The sequence below is a fragment of the Rana temporaria genome, chromosome 10 (assembly GCF_905171775.1).
Source record: "Rana temporaria chromosome 10, aRanTem1.1, whole genome shotgun sequence".
Classification (NCBI taxonomy): Eukaryota; Metazoa; Chordata; class Amphibia; order Anura; family Ranidae; genus Rana; species Rana temporaria.
Window position 1 is genome coordinate 106,882,565 of NC_053498.1, and position 19,235 is coordinate 106,901,799.

Below are 19,235 nucleotides of genomic sequence, written 5' to 3' on the forward strand. Positions count from 1 at the left end.
GGTTTTCTTTCCCACTCTTTAATTTTCACCTGATGATCCTACCAATAACACATTTCTGTCCTACGGTGAAAATACTCACGTCAGTGCATTTATGGAGAAACAGTGATGTCACCCTGGCATAGGAAGTGCATAAGGACTATAGAACTTCTCTTCATCAACTCGTAACAAGTGGGAAGGTGTCACGTAGTTTACAGAAATCTGAAAACAATTCTAACAGTAGTGCAGAAGCACTACAGACAGGAAGTTGTCAGCTCATTAGATCTCTGCCAAGTTTAAAAGGGTATTTTTGTTCACTAGCTGGACAGATAACACAAAATGTTTTCAAATGGTACATTTATCAGACCAAAAAGTTCACCGTTACATAAACTTTAATAACCGAATAAATCAAATATTTTACAAGGAAATAATACCTATAATCAGTATTCTTAAGGGAACCTTTATGTGTTGGGGGGGGGGGGGGGGGGGGTGTACTAAGCAGCCAACAAAAATCATACAGATGTAAACAAGCATAGCACCCCTTCATTTCTGGCTGTGTTGCCAAAACACCCAAATAATAGTACCCAGAACTGCTGATAGGTCACGTGGGCCCCAGGTATTCTATTGGGGGATGAAGACAGACATAAGAAGTACATGGAAGGTGCTCAGAAAGCACAGAAGGGATGTGCAGTAAAGTTCTGCACTGACGCTGCATGATCAGACAGCCGATCCTTGCCTTTTTTTCAAAAAGATTTGCCTAAAATCCCTGAATTAAAAAAAAAAAAAAACACACACACACACACACACACACACACACACACACACACACACACACACACACACACACACACACAAATATCTGCATTTTCATCAAGCCAACCTTGTAATTTTGTCTTTGCTTCTTCAAATCCAAACTCGGGTTCAGACTCCAAGACACTGAATTAAACATGAAAAAAGAGCATCATGTTACAATTTCCAGCCGCCTTTAAATAACATATTATACAGCAATTCAGTAATAAAAACTTAAAACGGATATGTACTTCACTACCTTCTGTACGAAGACACCTGCATTAAGAAGGAAGACACAGAACTACAACTAATTTGATATGCCAGTCTGAGAAGGTATGGAATATTTTGATGGATTTAGTTTTTAAAACTACAATTGCCTAAATACTCATCTACCCCGTCGCTCAGATGTAAACTTGTTCAGGGTTCTTCATTTGATGAACGGTTTGACGCCTATGATTTACCTACACTTGTGAGTATATGGATTTTATCTTTTCTATTACAATAAACAGACGTTATTTGCACCATGAGCCTGTGTGCATGTATTCCCTTATGTTTTCACAGCTATTCGTCTCCCGTTGATCACTGAGCTGCAAGGAGTGATGTGTTGGATAGACTTTCACATTAACACTTTCCATTGATGAATTCCTTTGGTCAGTGTGTTCCTAGTTTGGACTCCATAGGCCAGATTCACAGACGACTTACGCCGACGTATCTATTGATACGCGGCGTAAGTTCTGTGATGCGCCGTCGTATCTATGCGCCCTATTCAGGGAACAAGATACACCTGAATTTTGCCAAGATACGACCGACGCAAGTCACCTACGCCGTCGTATCTTGGGTGCATATTTACACTGGCCGCAAGGGGCACTTCCGTAGATTTACGCGTCGAATATGCAAATGACCTAGATACGCCGATTTACGAACGTACTTGCGCCCGCTACACCGTTTACGTAAGGCTTCCGTCCGGCGTAAAGTTACCCCTGCTATATGAGGCGCAAGTAATGCAAAGTATGGACGTCTGAACAAGCATATATTTTTACGTTGTTTACATAAGTGGTACGTGAATGGGGCTGGGCGTAAGTTACGTTCACGTCGTTGCCATTGAGCCGTCGTATCTTAGGGCGTAAATTCGACGTGATTCTGAGCATGCGCAGTTCGTACAGCGCTTCATTTACATGGGGTCACGATTCATTATAATACAACACACCCACTACCAGCCTACTTTGAATTACGCGGGTATACGCCGGCCCATTTACGTTACGCCGCCGTAACTTAGGGAGCAAGTGCTTTGTGAATACTATACTTGCCTCTCTATGTTACGTCGGCGTAGCGCATATGAGATGCGCTACGCCCGCACAGAGATACGCCGATCTCTGTGAATCTGGCCCCATATGTTTAGCGCAGACGTTGTTTTGTTTTATTTTGTCTATCCTTACAAATGATTTCTAGCTACTGACTGAGCGAGACACTGGTGAGGTAGCCCAGCCTAACAGTTGCATCCTGGGAAGGCTACATCACTAGTGCTTTTCTGGGAAATCTTGTATGTAAACTACAAGATCTCAGGGGAAAGGCATTTTTTTCTCCAGAGATGATGTGCACTGTCACATGTTCTTGGAGGCATACCCTGAGCTCCAGGATGTAAAGGCGATGGATTCATCTGCTCTTAGGAGAATGGCCACAGAAATATAAATGGTTACGATGACAGGAAGCCACAGACAGCAATGAGGTTCAAAACTTTAACTTTTTTTTTTGTTAAAGTCTGTCCCCTTTGGAGAGCAGTGGAACAGGAATAAAAAACCCAAAAGGGTCCAACCCTTACCTATATTTTGCAAAAACAACAAAACACCATAGTTTTGACTGGGCCTCATCACAATTGTCCACTGTATTGTCAAGTAGACATCCCATTATTTCTTATGTGACAGCTCCACGTCTATGTGCTGCAGATTAGTGGTAAAGAAAGGGAAACTATGGGCCAAAACACACCTACACGTGTACATTACCACACCTGCTTGCACGCACATGGGAACAGTGTAAATCCAGCTTAAAAAGGTGTTACAGCTTTTTAGATCCAGACATTTATACCTGCAAGGATTTCTCTCAGAAATACCGCAATCTTGTCGGGATCTGAGCATTTCCCACCGTGGACTGCTGAGAAGTTGTAGAAATCATCAGGTAGAAACCTTGCACAATATCAGTGCTTGAGGAAAGTCCTCACAGACTTCAGTCCAATGAAGGATTGGTTGATGCTTCACCTCCACTTTTACTGGTAGCTCACACCAATAATCCATAACAACATTAGGACTACTGACAGGTTTAGTCAATAACATTGATTATCTCGTTACAATGGCATGTAAAACATTTTTTTTATTAGACTGCAAGTAAACATGGTGTCACTTTACTTAAAGAGATGGTACCAAGATTCGGTATGGGAAGAAAGCAAGCTGACAGAGGCAGTGTAATGCCTTGGGCAATGCTCTGCTGCAAAACCATGGGTCCTGCCATTCATGTGAATGTTTGACATGTACCACCTATCTAAACATCGTTGCTGACCAAATACACCGCTTCATGGAAACAGTATTCCCTGATGGCAGTGGCCCCCTTTTAGCAGGATAATGCACCCTGCCAAACTGCAAAAATGCTTAAAGAATGGATTGAGGAATTCAACAAAAAGAGTTTGAGTTGTTGACTTGGCCTCCAAAAATCTCTGGATCTTAATCTATTTGGGGATCTGTGGGATGTGCTGGAAAAACAAGTCCAATCTATGGAGGCCCCACCTCGCAACTTACAGGACTTAAAAGGATTTGCTCCTGATGGCTTGATGCCAGATACCACAGCATACCTTCAAGAGGTCAAGTGGCATCAGGGTTGTTTTGATAGCAAAAGGAGGAACTACCCAATACTAGGTGGGTGGTCATAAAGTTAAGGCCGATCATTGTACCTGCTTAATATATAGGTCATGTCACCAATCTCGTACTTGTGACTTATTTATGTAACTTTTACATAAGGTAAATAAAGAAATTCACACAGAATATTTTGTACTTTATCATGCAATATGAGATTTAACAAACACCCACATAGAATACATGCAGCAATATATAAATAGGTAGAACGAGAAGGTCTTTGTTTTTCCAGCTATGAAGGTTTATGAACATTTTGTGGGGATTATGTCCAGCCAAGCTTCACATATCCGCAATATCCATTCACCAGCCCCCCTGCCCCCCATCTATGCATTAAAGAGTGGGTGTTTTAGAGGGTTGGCCGATGGTTGCCAAAACTGAACTGCAAATTACAGAGGCCACTGCTATAACCAGATAGAAAATCGTTATCTTTTTCATTTCTGAGTATTGGTAAGGGTACAGGTCACACCTAAACTTTCCCAGTGTGGCCATGGTACAAACAGAAGGAGACCAACAGTAGAAATTAAGGTAAACTTAAAGTGACTGATCACTTAAAAAGCACCCGATTGGTGGCAAGAATGCATCTTGAGGTACACACATGTTGCAGACTTTCAGCAGCCCTAAAGCCTGCAGATATTCTAAACCAGGGGTCTCCAAACTTTCTAAACAAAGAGCTAGTTTATGGTCTTAGACTTTAGAGGGGACCGATTTCCAGCAGGAGTGGAAATTTTCCTGGCATCAGTAGGAGTAAACATCACCACATTTGGTATTAGGGGAATAGCGCCCCATTGTTGGTGTCTCAGTGGAAGAAATGGCACACCCCATTGTTGGTGTCAGTTGGCAGGATAGTGTCTCCAGTGAAAGGGATAGTGGCCCCAGGTGTCGGATAAAAGCAAGCAAAGGGCAGCATCGGGCCCCCGGGCTGCAGTTTGGAGACCACTGTTCTACACAAATAGTGAATTCCTGAACTAAAAAGGTAAAACTATACCTCTTTACTAACCCATGAGGCTGCCCAACATACCTATGAGCCCACAACGAGTAAGGCAGGAAACGGCTAAGCTCTAACAGTTCCCGGGGTCACTATCTGCACATTAGATTACCAGATCTATGGCACTTGAGCACAGAGAGAAACCTCTAGAAAAAACATCATAGCTGGTAAACCTTTCCTAAGAAAAAACATAAAAGGCCTCCCATTATTGACCTCCTAATTGCCTGTTTATGATGCAGATTTATTGGCTTAAAACCCCTCTAATGACTGACCTGGAACAAGTATTAAGATTGAGAAAGTTGGAGACCAAAGTCATCTGCAAACTAGCTATGCATTCTGTCGAGTTGGTACTGAAGCATGAGAATCAGCTTGGAAGCCAGGCAACACTTCTCTTAAAAAGGTAGTCTGTAAAGGGTCATGTTAATATGTTATTTACATAATAAGCCAAAACCTTCATTACTGGAAAACCAAGAACACTGCCTACATCCCCCACCCTCCTTTACATATTTATGCTTACTACTAGAGAACGGGTACATTTTAAGATCAATGCTAAGGGAAAGGAAAAAAGAGGGTTCAATAACTAAAACAGCAGCAAGCATCCCGACATGTGAAGGCTCCTACATATTTCAGGGTAACACTGCACTGCAAGACTAGAAAGCGGAGATTAGCTACATAAAACATGGTGGTTGTAAGACATGGAACACCTACTCAGAGACTGCTTTTGCTCCCCAGTCAAAGACATTGCCTGCTAACAGTCCTTTCACCAGAGCAAACTGTTTGTCCTCCCAGCCCAATGAATCCAAAGATCTGATAACTTTCTGATAACATTTTAACGCTATGTCATTCTCTTTCTGCTTTACCTGGAAGAAAAACATGAGAGACTGGATTTTACAAAAAGGAAGAAGATCTTACCCAGGCTTGGATCGCTCGTTCCAAGACCCCCTCCGGACATTCTCCTCTTACGCTGATGGCCTCTATTGGACCAACAAGTCACTGTTACCAGCATGCTGATATGAACAACAGTTACACAGGGGTGCTAAGTAAAGTACACTAAAATGGCACATATAGAATGCTTTAGAGTAGAATTACATTCACTGATTTACCAGACATCATGTATTGTACATCAAGAGAATTGGAAGAGATGTCGACACAATGAAAAGAACATTTAAAGTCATAGGATAGGCTGCCTAGGTCCTGTTATGTTCGGTCTTCAATACAGAGTCCTGGAACAAATATCCAGAGCAGGACTTGCGATGAATAACTTGTTTTCAAAGTTCATGTTCCAGAACATTATTGTTATCCTTGCTTTATAGATGGCTGTTGTGAGGCATGCACAACAGCAAGTTCTATATTATTACCTTGATAAGTTCTCTTTAGAAGAAGTGAGGCAAATGTGATGTGTAATCACCAATTACTGAGAAATATTATCTAGAGGGGAGCAGTGAGTACCAAATTTACACACCACTATATAAGGAATAGGGGAATATATATCTACATATACTGGGACTTTAAATGAGGTGCACAAAAGGGGGGCGCACCTCCATCCCTAATCTGAATGCAAAAAATAAAAAGTATGGGACTTGAAGGCTACCTACGGGTGCATAGGGACATTTTGGATTATTTTAATTACAGCACTAAACACTCGATGATATCGATTGTTCAAAATAAGAGTTATTTTTAACACTATATAATTACCAGCTGTATAATGTATTTATTATATACTGTACATAGATGGACACTTGCACCACTAGCAACAGGCAATGCAGTTAAGCACTTTTTTTGCGTGACCAAACTTTTCTCATCGCCCACTGAAGCATTAGTAGCGTTTCTGCAGAAGCCTTCAGTGGGCGATTCCTCTTGAATGAACAATTTGGTGGAGTGGGAGATGTGAAGGGTAGGTATACACTTTTTGTTGGATATACTTTGTGGCAATTTTAACATACCTGACAGGGTAGCGACAACTTAAGGTGTTTAGAGATCACAGTAAAATATTCAGTTAATTACATATGCAAGACTTATAAGAATTTATGACTGTAATTAAACCTTGCAATATTTATATTAGAAGTGTCATTTTTTATATGAACTCAGCTTTACCATGTTGCTAAAAAAGGCACAGAAGCTTGTCAGGTACACTGACAATACTGGCGGCATGCAAGAGAATAAATGGTAATTGCATCATTACATATTCACAGGCATCAGGATGCTGAAATGTTGCCAACATGATATTTAAAATGAACACAGGTGACTCTTTATACACCGAGGTGTGAAGTATAATACATGATGTTACACAGATCTGGTAGCTACAATTCACTAAATGTTAATTTGCTACTTGAATGACGCACTAATCTGTACACCTGCATCACTGGCTTGTTGCGTTTCTATACAGGTGCATAAGCACCATTATAGTCAAATCCATTTGATTATAAATCTTAAGATACAAAAATAAAACTGCCCCCGATTTTATGCATGCACCAAAAACTACAAGCATTTTATCCCTACTACAGTTTTTTTTTTTCTTCTATATTTCTCGATCTCCCAGTTCCTTTAGGAACAAGCCATAAACATTCTGCAGCCCGATAATGCCATTCAGTAAAATGGTGACCAACAAAACAGTTTTTTCAATTTGCCCAGCTGTAGTTTTTACAATTTTTCCATGATCTCTCGCAGTCAGATTTAGCAGGACTCTCACACTGCATCCGAGCAGGACTGTATCCTCTTGGTGTTCTGTACAACCCCCCTCTATAGGTAAAGCTCTATACAAGAAAGCCTTTCATAGGAATACAGCTAGTCAAATCAGGAATGATGCCAAGACTACATATGTAGCAGCCTGCACTCCAACACTAGAGTGGATATGAAAATGCAAAAAACTTCCATGCATGTCCAGACCCACAAAGATGAAGGTTTCCATTAAAGGACAAGGTGAATGGGCTATACGCAGATTTTACTTCCTTCTGCAAATTAAAGTGAAGGATCGTGGTTCAGTGCAGCTTCACACTGGATTATGTACTGTATGTTATATCCATAATAAGCCAGACAACCAGATACTATTGTGATCCATAAGAGTGCAACTTACCTCTATATCACTACTTACAGAGAATCTGGCTGACAAGGAGAACTGTATAATGCAGAAACTGGGGCTCACCTTTGAGTAGGGGTCTGGAAAATTGAATTCATTTAAACAGTGCTCCCGAGTGTCTAGTAAACTGCGGACTGTCAGCGATCCATAAGCACTGGAAAAGATTTCATAAATGTTCTATGAGGAAGGAACAAATAGGTAGATTCACACACATTGGCCTAAATTTAGGGCGGCCTAGCCTAGCTTTTTTAGGCTACACCGCCGTAAATTAGTTAGGCTAGTAGTGATTCACAATCTACTTACCTGCTAATCTACGGCGGTGTAGCCTAAAAACGAGCGAGCGTAAGGGCGCCTAATTCAAATGACTTGGAGGGGGGCGTGTTGTATGGAAATGAGGCTTGACCTCACGATTTTTGGCGTTTGACACTGCGCATGCGCCGGGCGACTACATTTCCCAGTGCGCATTGCGGCTAAGTAGGCCGTACGGCCCTTTTGATTTTGACGCGGACGTAAACGACGTAACTCCCGATTCGCAGACGACTTACGCAAACGACGTAAAAAATTCGAACCTCGTGGCGGGAATGGCGGCCATACTTTAACATTGTTATACCACCTCATAGGTGGAATAACTTTAGGCCGCCTAAGGTCTTACGGAAACAACGTTAATCGACTGCGGCGGGCTCGCGTTCGTTCGGGAATCGTCGTAAATGCTCATTTACATAATCTACGCCGGCCGCAATGGAAGCGCCACCTAGCGGTCAGCCAAAACATTGCAATCTAAGATAGGACGGCGCAAGCCGTCCTATCTTAGATATGTTTAAGTGTATCTCTGTTAGAGAATACACTTAAACAAATGCCGGCGTAGATTCAGAGTTAGGTCGGCTTATCTACTGATAAGCCGGCCTAACTCTTTGTGAATCTACCTAAAAGTATTGAAAGAAAGCATGTTCTTTGCCAAATACAGTGTTCTGTACTAGTCCAATTATTATATTTCAAACTTTATGTTAGTAGGGACCATGCCATCACATTGCACTATTCAGAGAAAGAAATTATAATCTGCCCGCAATGTCATGGGGCATGAAAGAAAAAGAAAATAGTAGAAAGGCCATCCTCTCCTCCTGAAATGCCAAATGCCTGGCATTCATACAGGCATTTAGCTTTAAAACTTTAACTACTGGCTAGAACTAAGCATGCAAATAAGGACATAAGCCATTTGTCCAAATATCCTTATTGGCAAAATATCAATCACAGGGTAGAGGATGACAGTGACTAGAGGACTAGAACTTTTTCAGATTATATAAATCTCATCCATGAGTAGAAGTATCACAGGAAGGACATATACACAGTACTTATGGCACATAAAGAAGATCCTTATAATCTTATCCTCCCCCTTAAAAATGAAGTCAGCAGCTACACATATTACAGCTGCTGACTTTTAACATTAGGACACTTGCCTGTCCTGAAATCCAGGGATATCGGCGCTGCAGCAGATGTTGACATCCGCTGGTCGGGTGCTGCCGCCATTGCTGGTAAGGGAACCCGGAAGTGTAGCCTTTTGGCTTCACGGCCAGGTCCCTACTGTGCATGCGCAAAGCGTTCTGCGCCCTCACTGGCCCAGCAGAAGAGGAGGGAGGCCAAACTGCTGGCGTACTTCACCGCTGGCCAGTCTCCCAGAGGGTGGGACAGGGTAACTCTACCTGCACCGGAGGGGGGGGGGGGGGGGGGGGGGTAAGTGGAAGTTCCCCTTTTGTGCACTCATGCCTGTTTTAATGCACTACATACTTTTACATTCATGATTATCAATGGCTACAAAGTTACAAAACAGAACAGATGTGTATTTAGTGGCAATGTGGGGTCAAAACAATCAGAAAACCAATTCAAACATGTTACATTGGCTCTATAAAGTTACCAGTACATCTCTAGTCATCGTATACACACACACAGAATCAATCTATACCTTCTAGTCTAGAGGCACCAACATCAACATACTCACAAGGGCTGGTGCCTGAGAGTCTGTAATTTGTTCCAGTACTTCTGCTGGAACTTTTCTGCCCTCTCCACTGCATCCCTGGCATCCAGCTGACTGGCAACAGCACGTTTAGCAACCTTATTAATAAAAGAAGGTGTAAGAAAAGGGTTAATTTGCAGATTTCCTTTCACTGGTCATGCAGTTAAAAAAAATGAATAAAAAAACACTTCAGCTAACTACTTTTTATATACACACCCCCCCACAGTTTAAAAACGCTAAAGTAGTAGGCGTTAAAATGGCTCCCGTCACTGTTGCTCTATCCCCATGTGCCTACCAGCAGCTGTAGAGGTAGCTTGGATCTTTCAGTAAAGATGACCGTCGCTCTTCCAGGACCACGGTGGAACGCACCAGAAGAGACATCAGAAAGGGTGCGGTGATGTGTTTCAGAGCATGCACACAGGGTTTTGAAGAATGTTTTTATATATATATATATATATATATATATATATATATATATATATATATATATATATATATATATATATATATATATATATATATATATTTAAAATGTTATTTGATTTATCCTTTTTTTTATTTTTATGCAAGGTACAGAATTATAGCTGGTCACTATAGGACTCTTGTACTTTACAATGCACCAGGTTTCACACAATGTGCTACTATAGTTTTCAAAGTAAAGTAGTTATGAACCAAAATCCCCACTTGATGGCACCAAACTACATCTATTGAGAATAAGACTGTCAAGTCAGGATGGCCATACACAAAAAAATATTATTATTACTCTAAATATCCATCGACACAGTCTTTGTTTTATCTAGCTGTATTTACTAGTGCAACCTATACAAACTAAGTGAAAAAAAAGAAGAAGTACAAAAAAACAGAATCGGAGTTGGAAAAAGGATCACCCCCTTATAGCAGTATTTTGTTGGACCACGTTTTGCTTAAAGTACAGACTTAATTCTGGTGGTATTTGTCTCTCCTAACTTTGCACATCTAGGGCCAGATCCACGAAGCGCGGCGCTTCTTTTCAAAAGTTGACACGGGAACGATGTCCATACTTAACATAGGATACGCCTCATATAGCAGGGGTAACTATACGCCGAAAAAAGCCTTACGGAAACTACGTAAAAAAATGCGCCTGCCGGACGTACGTTCGTGGATCGCCGTATCTAGCTAATTTGCATACTCTACGCGGAAATCGACGGAAACTCCACATATCGGCCAGCGTAAATATGCACCTTAGATCCGACGGCGTACTAAGATGTACGCCAGTCGGATCTAGCCCAGCTTCAGGCGTATCTTGTTTTGTGGATACAAAACAAAGATACGCCGGAGCAAACTAGAAGTTACGCGGCGTTTCAATAGATACGCCAGCGCAACTTCTTTGTGGATCTGGCCCCTAGACTTTGCAATATTTGCCCACTCTTTGTTGCAGAACTGTTTGTGGACTGCAGTCTTCAAGTCTTTCCACAGATTTTCAATGTGGTTCAAGTCTGGGCTCTGACTAGGCCATGCAGGGACACTTATTTTTTTCTCCTTCAGCCACTGTGTCCCATCTTTTTCTTCTATCCAAATAATTCAATTTTAGTCTTATCTGACGACCTTAAAAATGCACCTTGAACATTCTGAGGCCACATAGAAAAATGTGTTATGGTCAGATGCAACCAACATTGAATTATCTGGCCTAGTAGAAATCCAATACAACTCACCATCCAAATAACACCTACAGTAAAGCATGGAGGTGGTATTATCCTGGAGGGGTGTTTCTCTGAAGCAGGGACTGGAGCACTTGTCAGGATAGAAGGAAAAATAGATGGGGCAAAATACCGTCAAATTATTGAGGAAAATCTGCTGCCCTCTGGCAGAAAGTTGTCAGTGGGAAGAAGGTTTACCTTTCAACATGACCGACCCAAAGCACAGAGCAAAAATTACAACACAGTGATTGAAGGAGAAAAAGGAAAAACATTTCTTGCATGGCCTAGTCAGAGCCCAGACTTAAAGTGGTTGTAAAGGCAAAAGTGTTTTTTTTTTATCTTAATGAATTAAGATAAAAAGACTTGTGTGCAGCAGCCCCCCTCATACTTATCTGTATGCTTGCTGCAGGGGCACTCAACGGGAGGGAGGGTCCAGGAACAATGAAGAGGGACCCAATAAGAGGAGGATATGGGCTGCTCTGTGACTGCACACAGCAGGTAAGTATAATATGTTTTTTTTTTTATACATTAAAAAGAAAGGAGACTTTAAACCCCATTGAAAATTTGTGGAAAGACTGCAGTCCACAAACAGTCACCATCAAATTTAACTGAACTTGAGCAGTTCTGCAAAGAGTGGGCAAATATTGCAAAGTCTAGATGTGCAAAGTTAGTAGGAACATAGCCCAACAGACTAAAGGCTGCAATTAGAACAAAAAGGTGGTCCAACAAAATACTGACATAAGGGGGTGATCCTTTTTCCAACTCTAAATTCGGTTTTGATTTATTTTTCATGACATGTTGGTATAATTCACTGTAGATGGATCTTAGCTTCTCATCTATTAACAGGTTTCACCAATACAATGCTTTTCTTTGGGACTGTAGACACAAGGAAATATACTCACTCCTTCTAAAGCATCTTCGAAGCAGGTGAGCCAGTACTGCCGAGCCAATGCATCTTCTGTAAGATCCATTGTATCAGGAACATAGGAAGATGGGTCAAAGAGCAGAGGTAGGTTTACTAGTTGACGCTCCAGCCGGTCCATCTCCAACATGTCAAACTGCAGAGCACAACAGAGTCTAAATTTGAGACGCCACCAAAATCTGGGCAAAGCATAGACGACTATGGATTTAATGTATGAAACAAAGAACCACTGTGCTTCCCACAAAATACTGTATTACTCTCCTTAGGTCTGAGTAGCCACAATGGGCACCAGACAGTTTTGGTTTCAGACACAGATTAAAAAAAAAAGAGCAACACAAAGCACTGGTTTCTAGAATGCAGAGTATTGAACTGGTAAAGGTACAAATGCATGCCCCCTATCACATGGATGAATATACTGTGTCCTCAGACTTCCCCTAATACTCTAGGGGTGGCAAGTAGGAGTAGTAAATGCCAGTGTCAGTGGGAGTAAACAATTCTCTAGGGATGGTGGTCAGTGGGAATATAAAAAAAATAAAAAATAAGACATTGCATAGTGCTTGTGGTCAGTAGAATGCCCCATCACTGGTGTCAGTGGGAGGAATTATGCCCTATTAATGGTTTCTCATTGGGAGGATTTATGCCCCTTCATTGGTATTAGTGGGAGGAAATATGTCCTATTGCTGGTTGCAGCAGCAGGAATAGTGGCCCCATTGTTGGTGTCAGCGGAAGGCATTAAACCCTATTGTTTGCATTAGTGGGATGAATTATGCCCTTGTAATGGTGTACAAATTGTGCCCCATTGCTGATGTCACTGGGAGGAATTGTGCCCCATTGCTAGTGTCCCAGGGAGGATTTATGCACCATTGTTTGGTGTCAGGAATAGTGCCCCAAGGGCCAGATAAAAAAAAGCAAGCAAAGCGCCATCAGTGTGCCCACCTCCTTGCTGTCTAGGTCCCCCTGTGTACACACCTGCAGCGTAGCTAGCTTCCCTCCTCTCCCGCCGGCAACTGTTGCAGGATGGAGAGCAAAAGGGGCCGGTAAGCCCCCCCCCAACAGGACCGTTAAAAATAAATGGAACATTCTAAAAAAATAATTAAAAGCAAAATTAAGGGCTTGTTCAAATCAAAAATGCTTTGCTTGCTGAAGAGCTGTCAGTATTTGGATCACTCTTCAAATATTTTTTACCGGCTGGCGAGAAGGTACTGTATATTGCCTCCTCACCTTCAGCTTTATTTCCACACTAGCATGCCGCAACCATGTGCTTTGCACTTGCACAGCAATGCTATTCACTTGAATAGGCCTTGTTCGATGGGGTATAATTTCTTTCATGGTTGCGATACATAGCATCGTAGCTGTGGAGTTTGTACACCCCTAGCCACTGCCTCTGTTAAAGGGGATAGCAACTGGTAGGTGGTAAAACTGCAGCTCAAGCATGGGGTGCCAAGGTTCACCATCACTCGGTTGCCAAGGTTCACAATCACTGCTCTAAAGGGATGCAGCTGTACGAATGCAGCCGCAGGTCCTTGTTTGACAGGTGTGGGTTAGGGATGAGCCCGATGTTTAAGTCCAACGCAAGTTGGCAAGTTGGACTCAAACATCGGGTGCCCGCCCATTCACCGTATACAGAACATTATGGAACGTTCGCAGGACATTCGAGTAACCGCGGAACGCGCCATAATGAACGGCGAGACCATCAATGCACTGTGAGAAAAATGTAATTTATAAATGCTTGCGGCTGTAATGTATTGCTGTATCCCCGCAATATAGATAAAAATCACTGAAAAATACATGGTTTGCCCCCCCCCCCCCCAGTCAAGTACCAGGCCCTTTGGGTCTGGTATGGATATTAACCACTTAAGCCCCGGACCATTTTGCAGCTAAATGCCCAGGCCAGGTTTTGCGATTCGGCACTGCGTCGCTTTGACAATTGCGCGGTCGTGCGACGTGGCTCCCAAACAAAATTGGCATCCTTTTTTCCCCACAAATAGAGCTTTCTTTTGGTGGCATTTGATCACCTCTGCGGTTTTTATTTTTTGCGCTATAAACAAAAATAGAGCGACAATTTTGAAAAAAATGCAATATTTTTTACTTTTTGCTATAAATATCCCCCAAAAACATATATAAAAATTATTCTTTTCCTCAGTTTAGGCCGATACGTATTCTTCTACCTATTTTTGGTAATAAAAAAAAAAAATCGCAATAAGCGTTTATCGATTGGTTTGCGCAAAATTTATAGCGTTTACAAAATAGGGGATAGTTTTATTGCATTTTTTTTTTTTTACTACTATTGGCGGGGGTCACCCGTTTACGCCACCGGATAGCCCAGCTATACAACGCTGTGATCAAAGATGAATGGACATCGTGGGACGCTTTTTTGCTTTTAATAAAATGACTTGTTGTACCAAATGGTCTGTCATTTTAACACTTTTTGGGTGAATGTGTAGGGGTACAATAAACCAGATGCCCATTCCCATAGGGGGGGGGGTCCAGGATCTGGGGGTTCCCTTGTTAAAAGGGGACTTCCAGATTCCGATAAGCCCCCATCACAACCAATGGGCAAGGGTGGTGGGGGATGAGGCCCTTGTACCCATCAACATGAGGACAAGGTGTTTTGGGCCCCATGTTGAGGGCATGTGGCCTGGTACGGTTCAGGAGGGAAGAGGGCTCCTTTCCTGCGGCCTGCCAGGTTACGTACTCGGAAGAGGATCAGGTATGGATTTTGGGGGGGGACCATACGCCTTTTTTTTTTTATTTGGAGCGGGGTTCCCCTTAAAATTCATACCAGACCTGAAGGGCCAGGTATGGATTTTGGGGGGACCCCCACGCATTTTTTTTTATTTTGGTGTGGGGTTTTCCTTAATATTCATACAAGGGCCTGGTAATGGATGGGGGGGGAACCATGCTGTCTTATTTTTTATGATTTTTACCTATATTGCCGGGATCCAACAATCCATTACAGTCACGAGTAGTTTAAATTTAAAAAAAATCCTTTAGAAATTTCATTTTGCTGTGGTGCGGTTCTAAAAAAAAAAAAAAGGGAAAGATGCGCTACTTTACAGGCATACTAAGGACACCTTAGGCACGATATTTAAAAAGGAATATTTCATTTTTATCTTTTTTACTTTAAGCATTATTAAAATCACTGCTCCTGGAAAAACTGCAGTTTTTAAAAAACTTTTTGCATTGATAGGGGCAGGACCCGGGTCCATAAACACTTTATGACAATAACTTGAATATAAGCTTTTAAAATGATCACTTTTGACTTTTCATGTTCGTGTCCCATAGAATTTTTTGTCTGTTCGCAAGTTCTGGTACGAACCGAACCATGGGGTGTTCGGGCTCATCCCTAGTGTGGGCGAGTGGCACTGAATGAACACTGTCTATGTTCAGGATCAAACACATGTACCCACACGCCTGTCAAATTAGGACCGATGGCTGTGTTCATACAGCTGCTGCATCCCCATAGCGCAACATAGACTAACCTGCATACAGCTCCAGCCATATGAATAAGCCACCGAACTGTACAGGCCATAGCGCCCATGTGAACGAGCTCTAAAAACGAATAATTTTAGTGTATTTATAGCAAAAATTTGATTTTATATTGCAGAGGGCCTGTCAGATAGGGTTGTGGGGGCTGCCCCGATATTTTTAAAAGCAGCCTTGTGTATAAGCATCTCCCTCCACCTATAAGCTGCCTGACAGCATAGTATGACCTCGTCATGCCTACCGAGTGCACTGCAGTTCCACCCAAAAATAGAACTTCTGCTTTTCAGAATCCCAACCCCCACCACCCTGGTGTCACATTTGGCACCTTTCAGGGGGGGAGCAGATACCTGTCCAATACAGGTATCTGCTCCCACTTCCGGGTATAGATTGCCGCAGTATCCGCGGGTCCCAGAAGACAGTAGGGACCAGTGAGATAGCGCAGTGCGACCAATGCATGTGCAGTAGGGAACCAGGAAGTGAAGTCACAAGGCTTCACTTCCTGATTCCCTTACCGAAGATGGCGTGGCAGCACCCGAGAGCCGAGGGACAGATCATTTTCGGGTGCTGACATTGTGGGCGTCGACATCGTGGGCGCCCTGGGCAGGTAAGTTTCCCAATATTAAAAGTCAGCAGTTGCAGTATTTGTAGCTGCTGACTTTAATTTTTTTTTTTTTTTGCCGTCAGAACTCCGCTTTAAGGTTAAATTCACCTTTTGTAACATGTTACACACATATTCAGGATGTAACATGTTACAGCTGCACCAGCCCCAGCATCCCTAAATCCCCAGTTATCGGTAGATATTCTCCCCCCACTCCCTGTCACAAGTTTTAAAAAAAGAACACACACACACACACACACACACACACACACACGCCCAGTTGCCTCACTCTTTCACACTGTTTTGTGAATGTGAAAACTACAGGTACCGATGGCCTCTGCAGCCGTTTTCCTTTAGCTCTCAATAAAGTACCGGGGCACGGTTGAGTACTCTAGGTAGTTCACAGAGTCTTCCCGTTGGAGTAACTGCCTGCTCGTATGAGGTATGAGCAGACAGCTTACACAGACTGTCTGCACCAACCCTGCATTGCATTGATATGCTGAGGCTTTGCAGGCTCGTAGTACAAAATTTAAATAAATGCACTCATTTTACCTGTAAAAAAAAAAAAGTGCATTTATTTTTTACAAAAAGGTGGACTTGTCCTTTAACTTTAGCCGAAGCTAATGAGCTATGGCAGAGATTCCTCATCCACATAGCATCTTTGATAATAATCCATGATCAGGTCATATGATCTAGCTGTCCCAGTTCAATTAGCAAAGTCTTAAGTCAAAGTTGCCGAGTTCAAAATGTAATATTCAGGTTAAACACTTGATGGTGCTGTGACAATGCCATATTTAAATCTGAAGTTTAATGTGCTTATATTCAAGTATTGCTCTTGCTCCCCTCCCCTTCACCTCATCAATATGCTATTGAATTGTAAAAAAAAAAAAAAAGTTTTCATTACATCACTTATTTTAGACCCAGTGACCTCCATGCAATGCGAGCAGATCATAGCTGGCAGGAGGTACCAGCATGGTGCTCTTCCTGAAAACAGGAAGCTGTGGTAACCCCCATATATGTTGCTGAACTTCCATGATTTAAAAGAACCAAAGCCAAATGAATGAAAGGAGTGGGCCAGAGACAGTGTGGCTGGGAATAAAAGATAATACAGATAAAAGATAAATGTAGGATTGTCTTCCAGACAGGACAAGAGACAGACTGACTTGTAATCAAGTCATTTCAGTACAGGAGAGACGCCTATACAACTGGGCAAGACTGCTCAGGTTAAAGTTGCAAAGTTCAACTTGTAATATTTATCTTGGCAAAAGGAATATTTGCAGCAATAAAGGATCCAAAAACACGTTACTAGTTGTATCTAAAAACACAAACGTTGTACAAATGGCAGGGCAGACGTATGCAGCTAAAATGATTGATACACAGAAAAAGTAATTATTGGTTTGCCAGAACAAGATCAATGAAAACATAGCTGACCAATTCTATAAGAAATGGCTGGCTGTATTAGCGGTCACGGATCCCTACTGTGATGAGAACTTGGCACTACAATACCTCTGCCCCCACTATTTGTAGTAGCTCTGTGTACATTGCAAAGACTGCCAACCCGGCCAGCAATTGACTTGCACTGCAATTAAAACAGCGACACATAATGCAATTCTACAAGCACTGACATGTAAAATTACTTACTGAAAACTGATGTTAAGAGTGATGAAAGGAAAGAAAAAAAAAAGTAATATAAGAATGTGCGGAAATCAAAGCGGTGAAATGATTAAGTAAGAAAACAAGATTACAGAAAGATAACACATGTAACTACCTGTGACTTCTGTATCTCTGATAAGATTTTTTTATTCAACTTCCTTTATGATCTTACTTTTTTGGATTACAGAGATGACTGTATAACCTGTAAACATCTTTGATTATAAGAAACACTACTACTAGTAGCCTTTTTCTGGAAATGGGGGTGTGGCCTGGTGGGAGCCCAGGCTGAGGTTGTCATTTCACCACCAACACCTATGTGGATGCGCGGCATCGAGGATTGCCTCTTCCTTCTCTCTCTCTCTCTCCAACCTTATTCTGGAAATGTCTGGAGCCTGTTCCATCTCTGGCTTCTATAATTCTGAAGTCTGCGCAATGGCAACCCACTTATTCTTTTCAGTATAGGTTGCTTTCAAAATATGTTAAATTGCTGACTGCCATCAGAGAATTCTAGTTTCCTGGCTAGTATGTTGGTCCAGTACAGTGTACCCTTAAGGGGTGAACAGGTGTTCCATGCATCTCGGTGTAGGCATTGATGTTACATCATTGGTGTCCCATTGATGTCATTTGGGATGTAGCAACTGCATAAACAGAGCCGTTGCTCCCAATTTTACATCCATGTAGGTCAGCATGCATGTCCCTGAGCTCACACTGTCTGCGTTCGGGGTCATGTACCAACACCTAAATGGATGTCAGATTGGGAACAGCAGCTATGCCTGTGCAGCCGTTTCATCCCAATTGACATAAATGGGCCTGCCTGTATGGGGATGCATGGAACACCTGTACATCCCTGTACGAGTAAACATGGCCCTCCATGGGCATACACTTTAGAATGCCACATATGAACGATGCTTTAGTAGCAATTTTGTAAACTTATGTTGTGTTTATGTGCACCATTAATGATTTTAGTGGATTTTTAGCGAAAAGATTGTTTTGATGATTTGCGCAAATATCGTCGGGCCTTAAAAATCAGTAGCACCTTATTTTTATTCTACTGGTCCTGTGCTTTCAGAAAAATATATGGTTTGGGGGTCCTTCACAAAATTCTGAATACTGTAAAAAGGGGAAAATTAAAACCTTCTGATTTTTAGAGAAATTTGTATATTTAC

General features: G+C 42.0%; 1 protein-coding gene across 3 annotated transcripts in view; it reads right to left on the minus strand.

The window, feature by feature from the left end:
- PANK4 (pantothenate kinase 4 (inactive)) overlaps positions 1-19,235 on the minus strand; it is a 77,455-nt gene that overhangs the window by 11,829 nt on the left and 46,391 nt on the right. For 2 of the 3 annotated variants that reach the window (XM_040325920.1, XM_040325922.1), the window contains exons 10-15: positions 18,058-18,063; positions 12,313-12,468; positions 9,720-9,832; positions 7,793-7,880; positions 5,359-5,510; positions 857-912 (exon numbers count right to left, since the gene is read on the minus strand). In XM_040325920.1, the coding sequence (XP_040181854.1) occupies positions 857-912; positions 5,359-5,510; positions 7,793-7,880; positions 9,720-9,832; positions 12,313-12,468; positions 18,058-18,063 (571 nt within the window). The remainder of the gene's footprint in view (positions 1-856; positions 913-5,358; positions 5,511-7,792; positions 7,881-9,719; positions 9,833-12,312; positions 12,469-18,057; positions 18,064-19,235) is intronic. The other variant, XM_040325921.1, reaches the window with a different exon arrangement.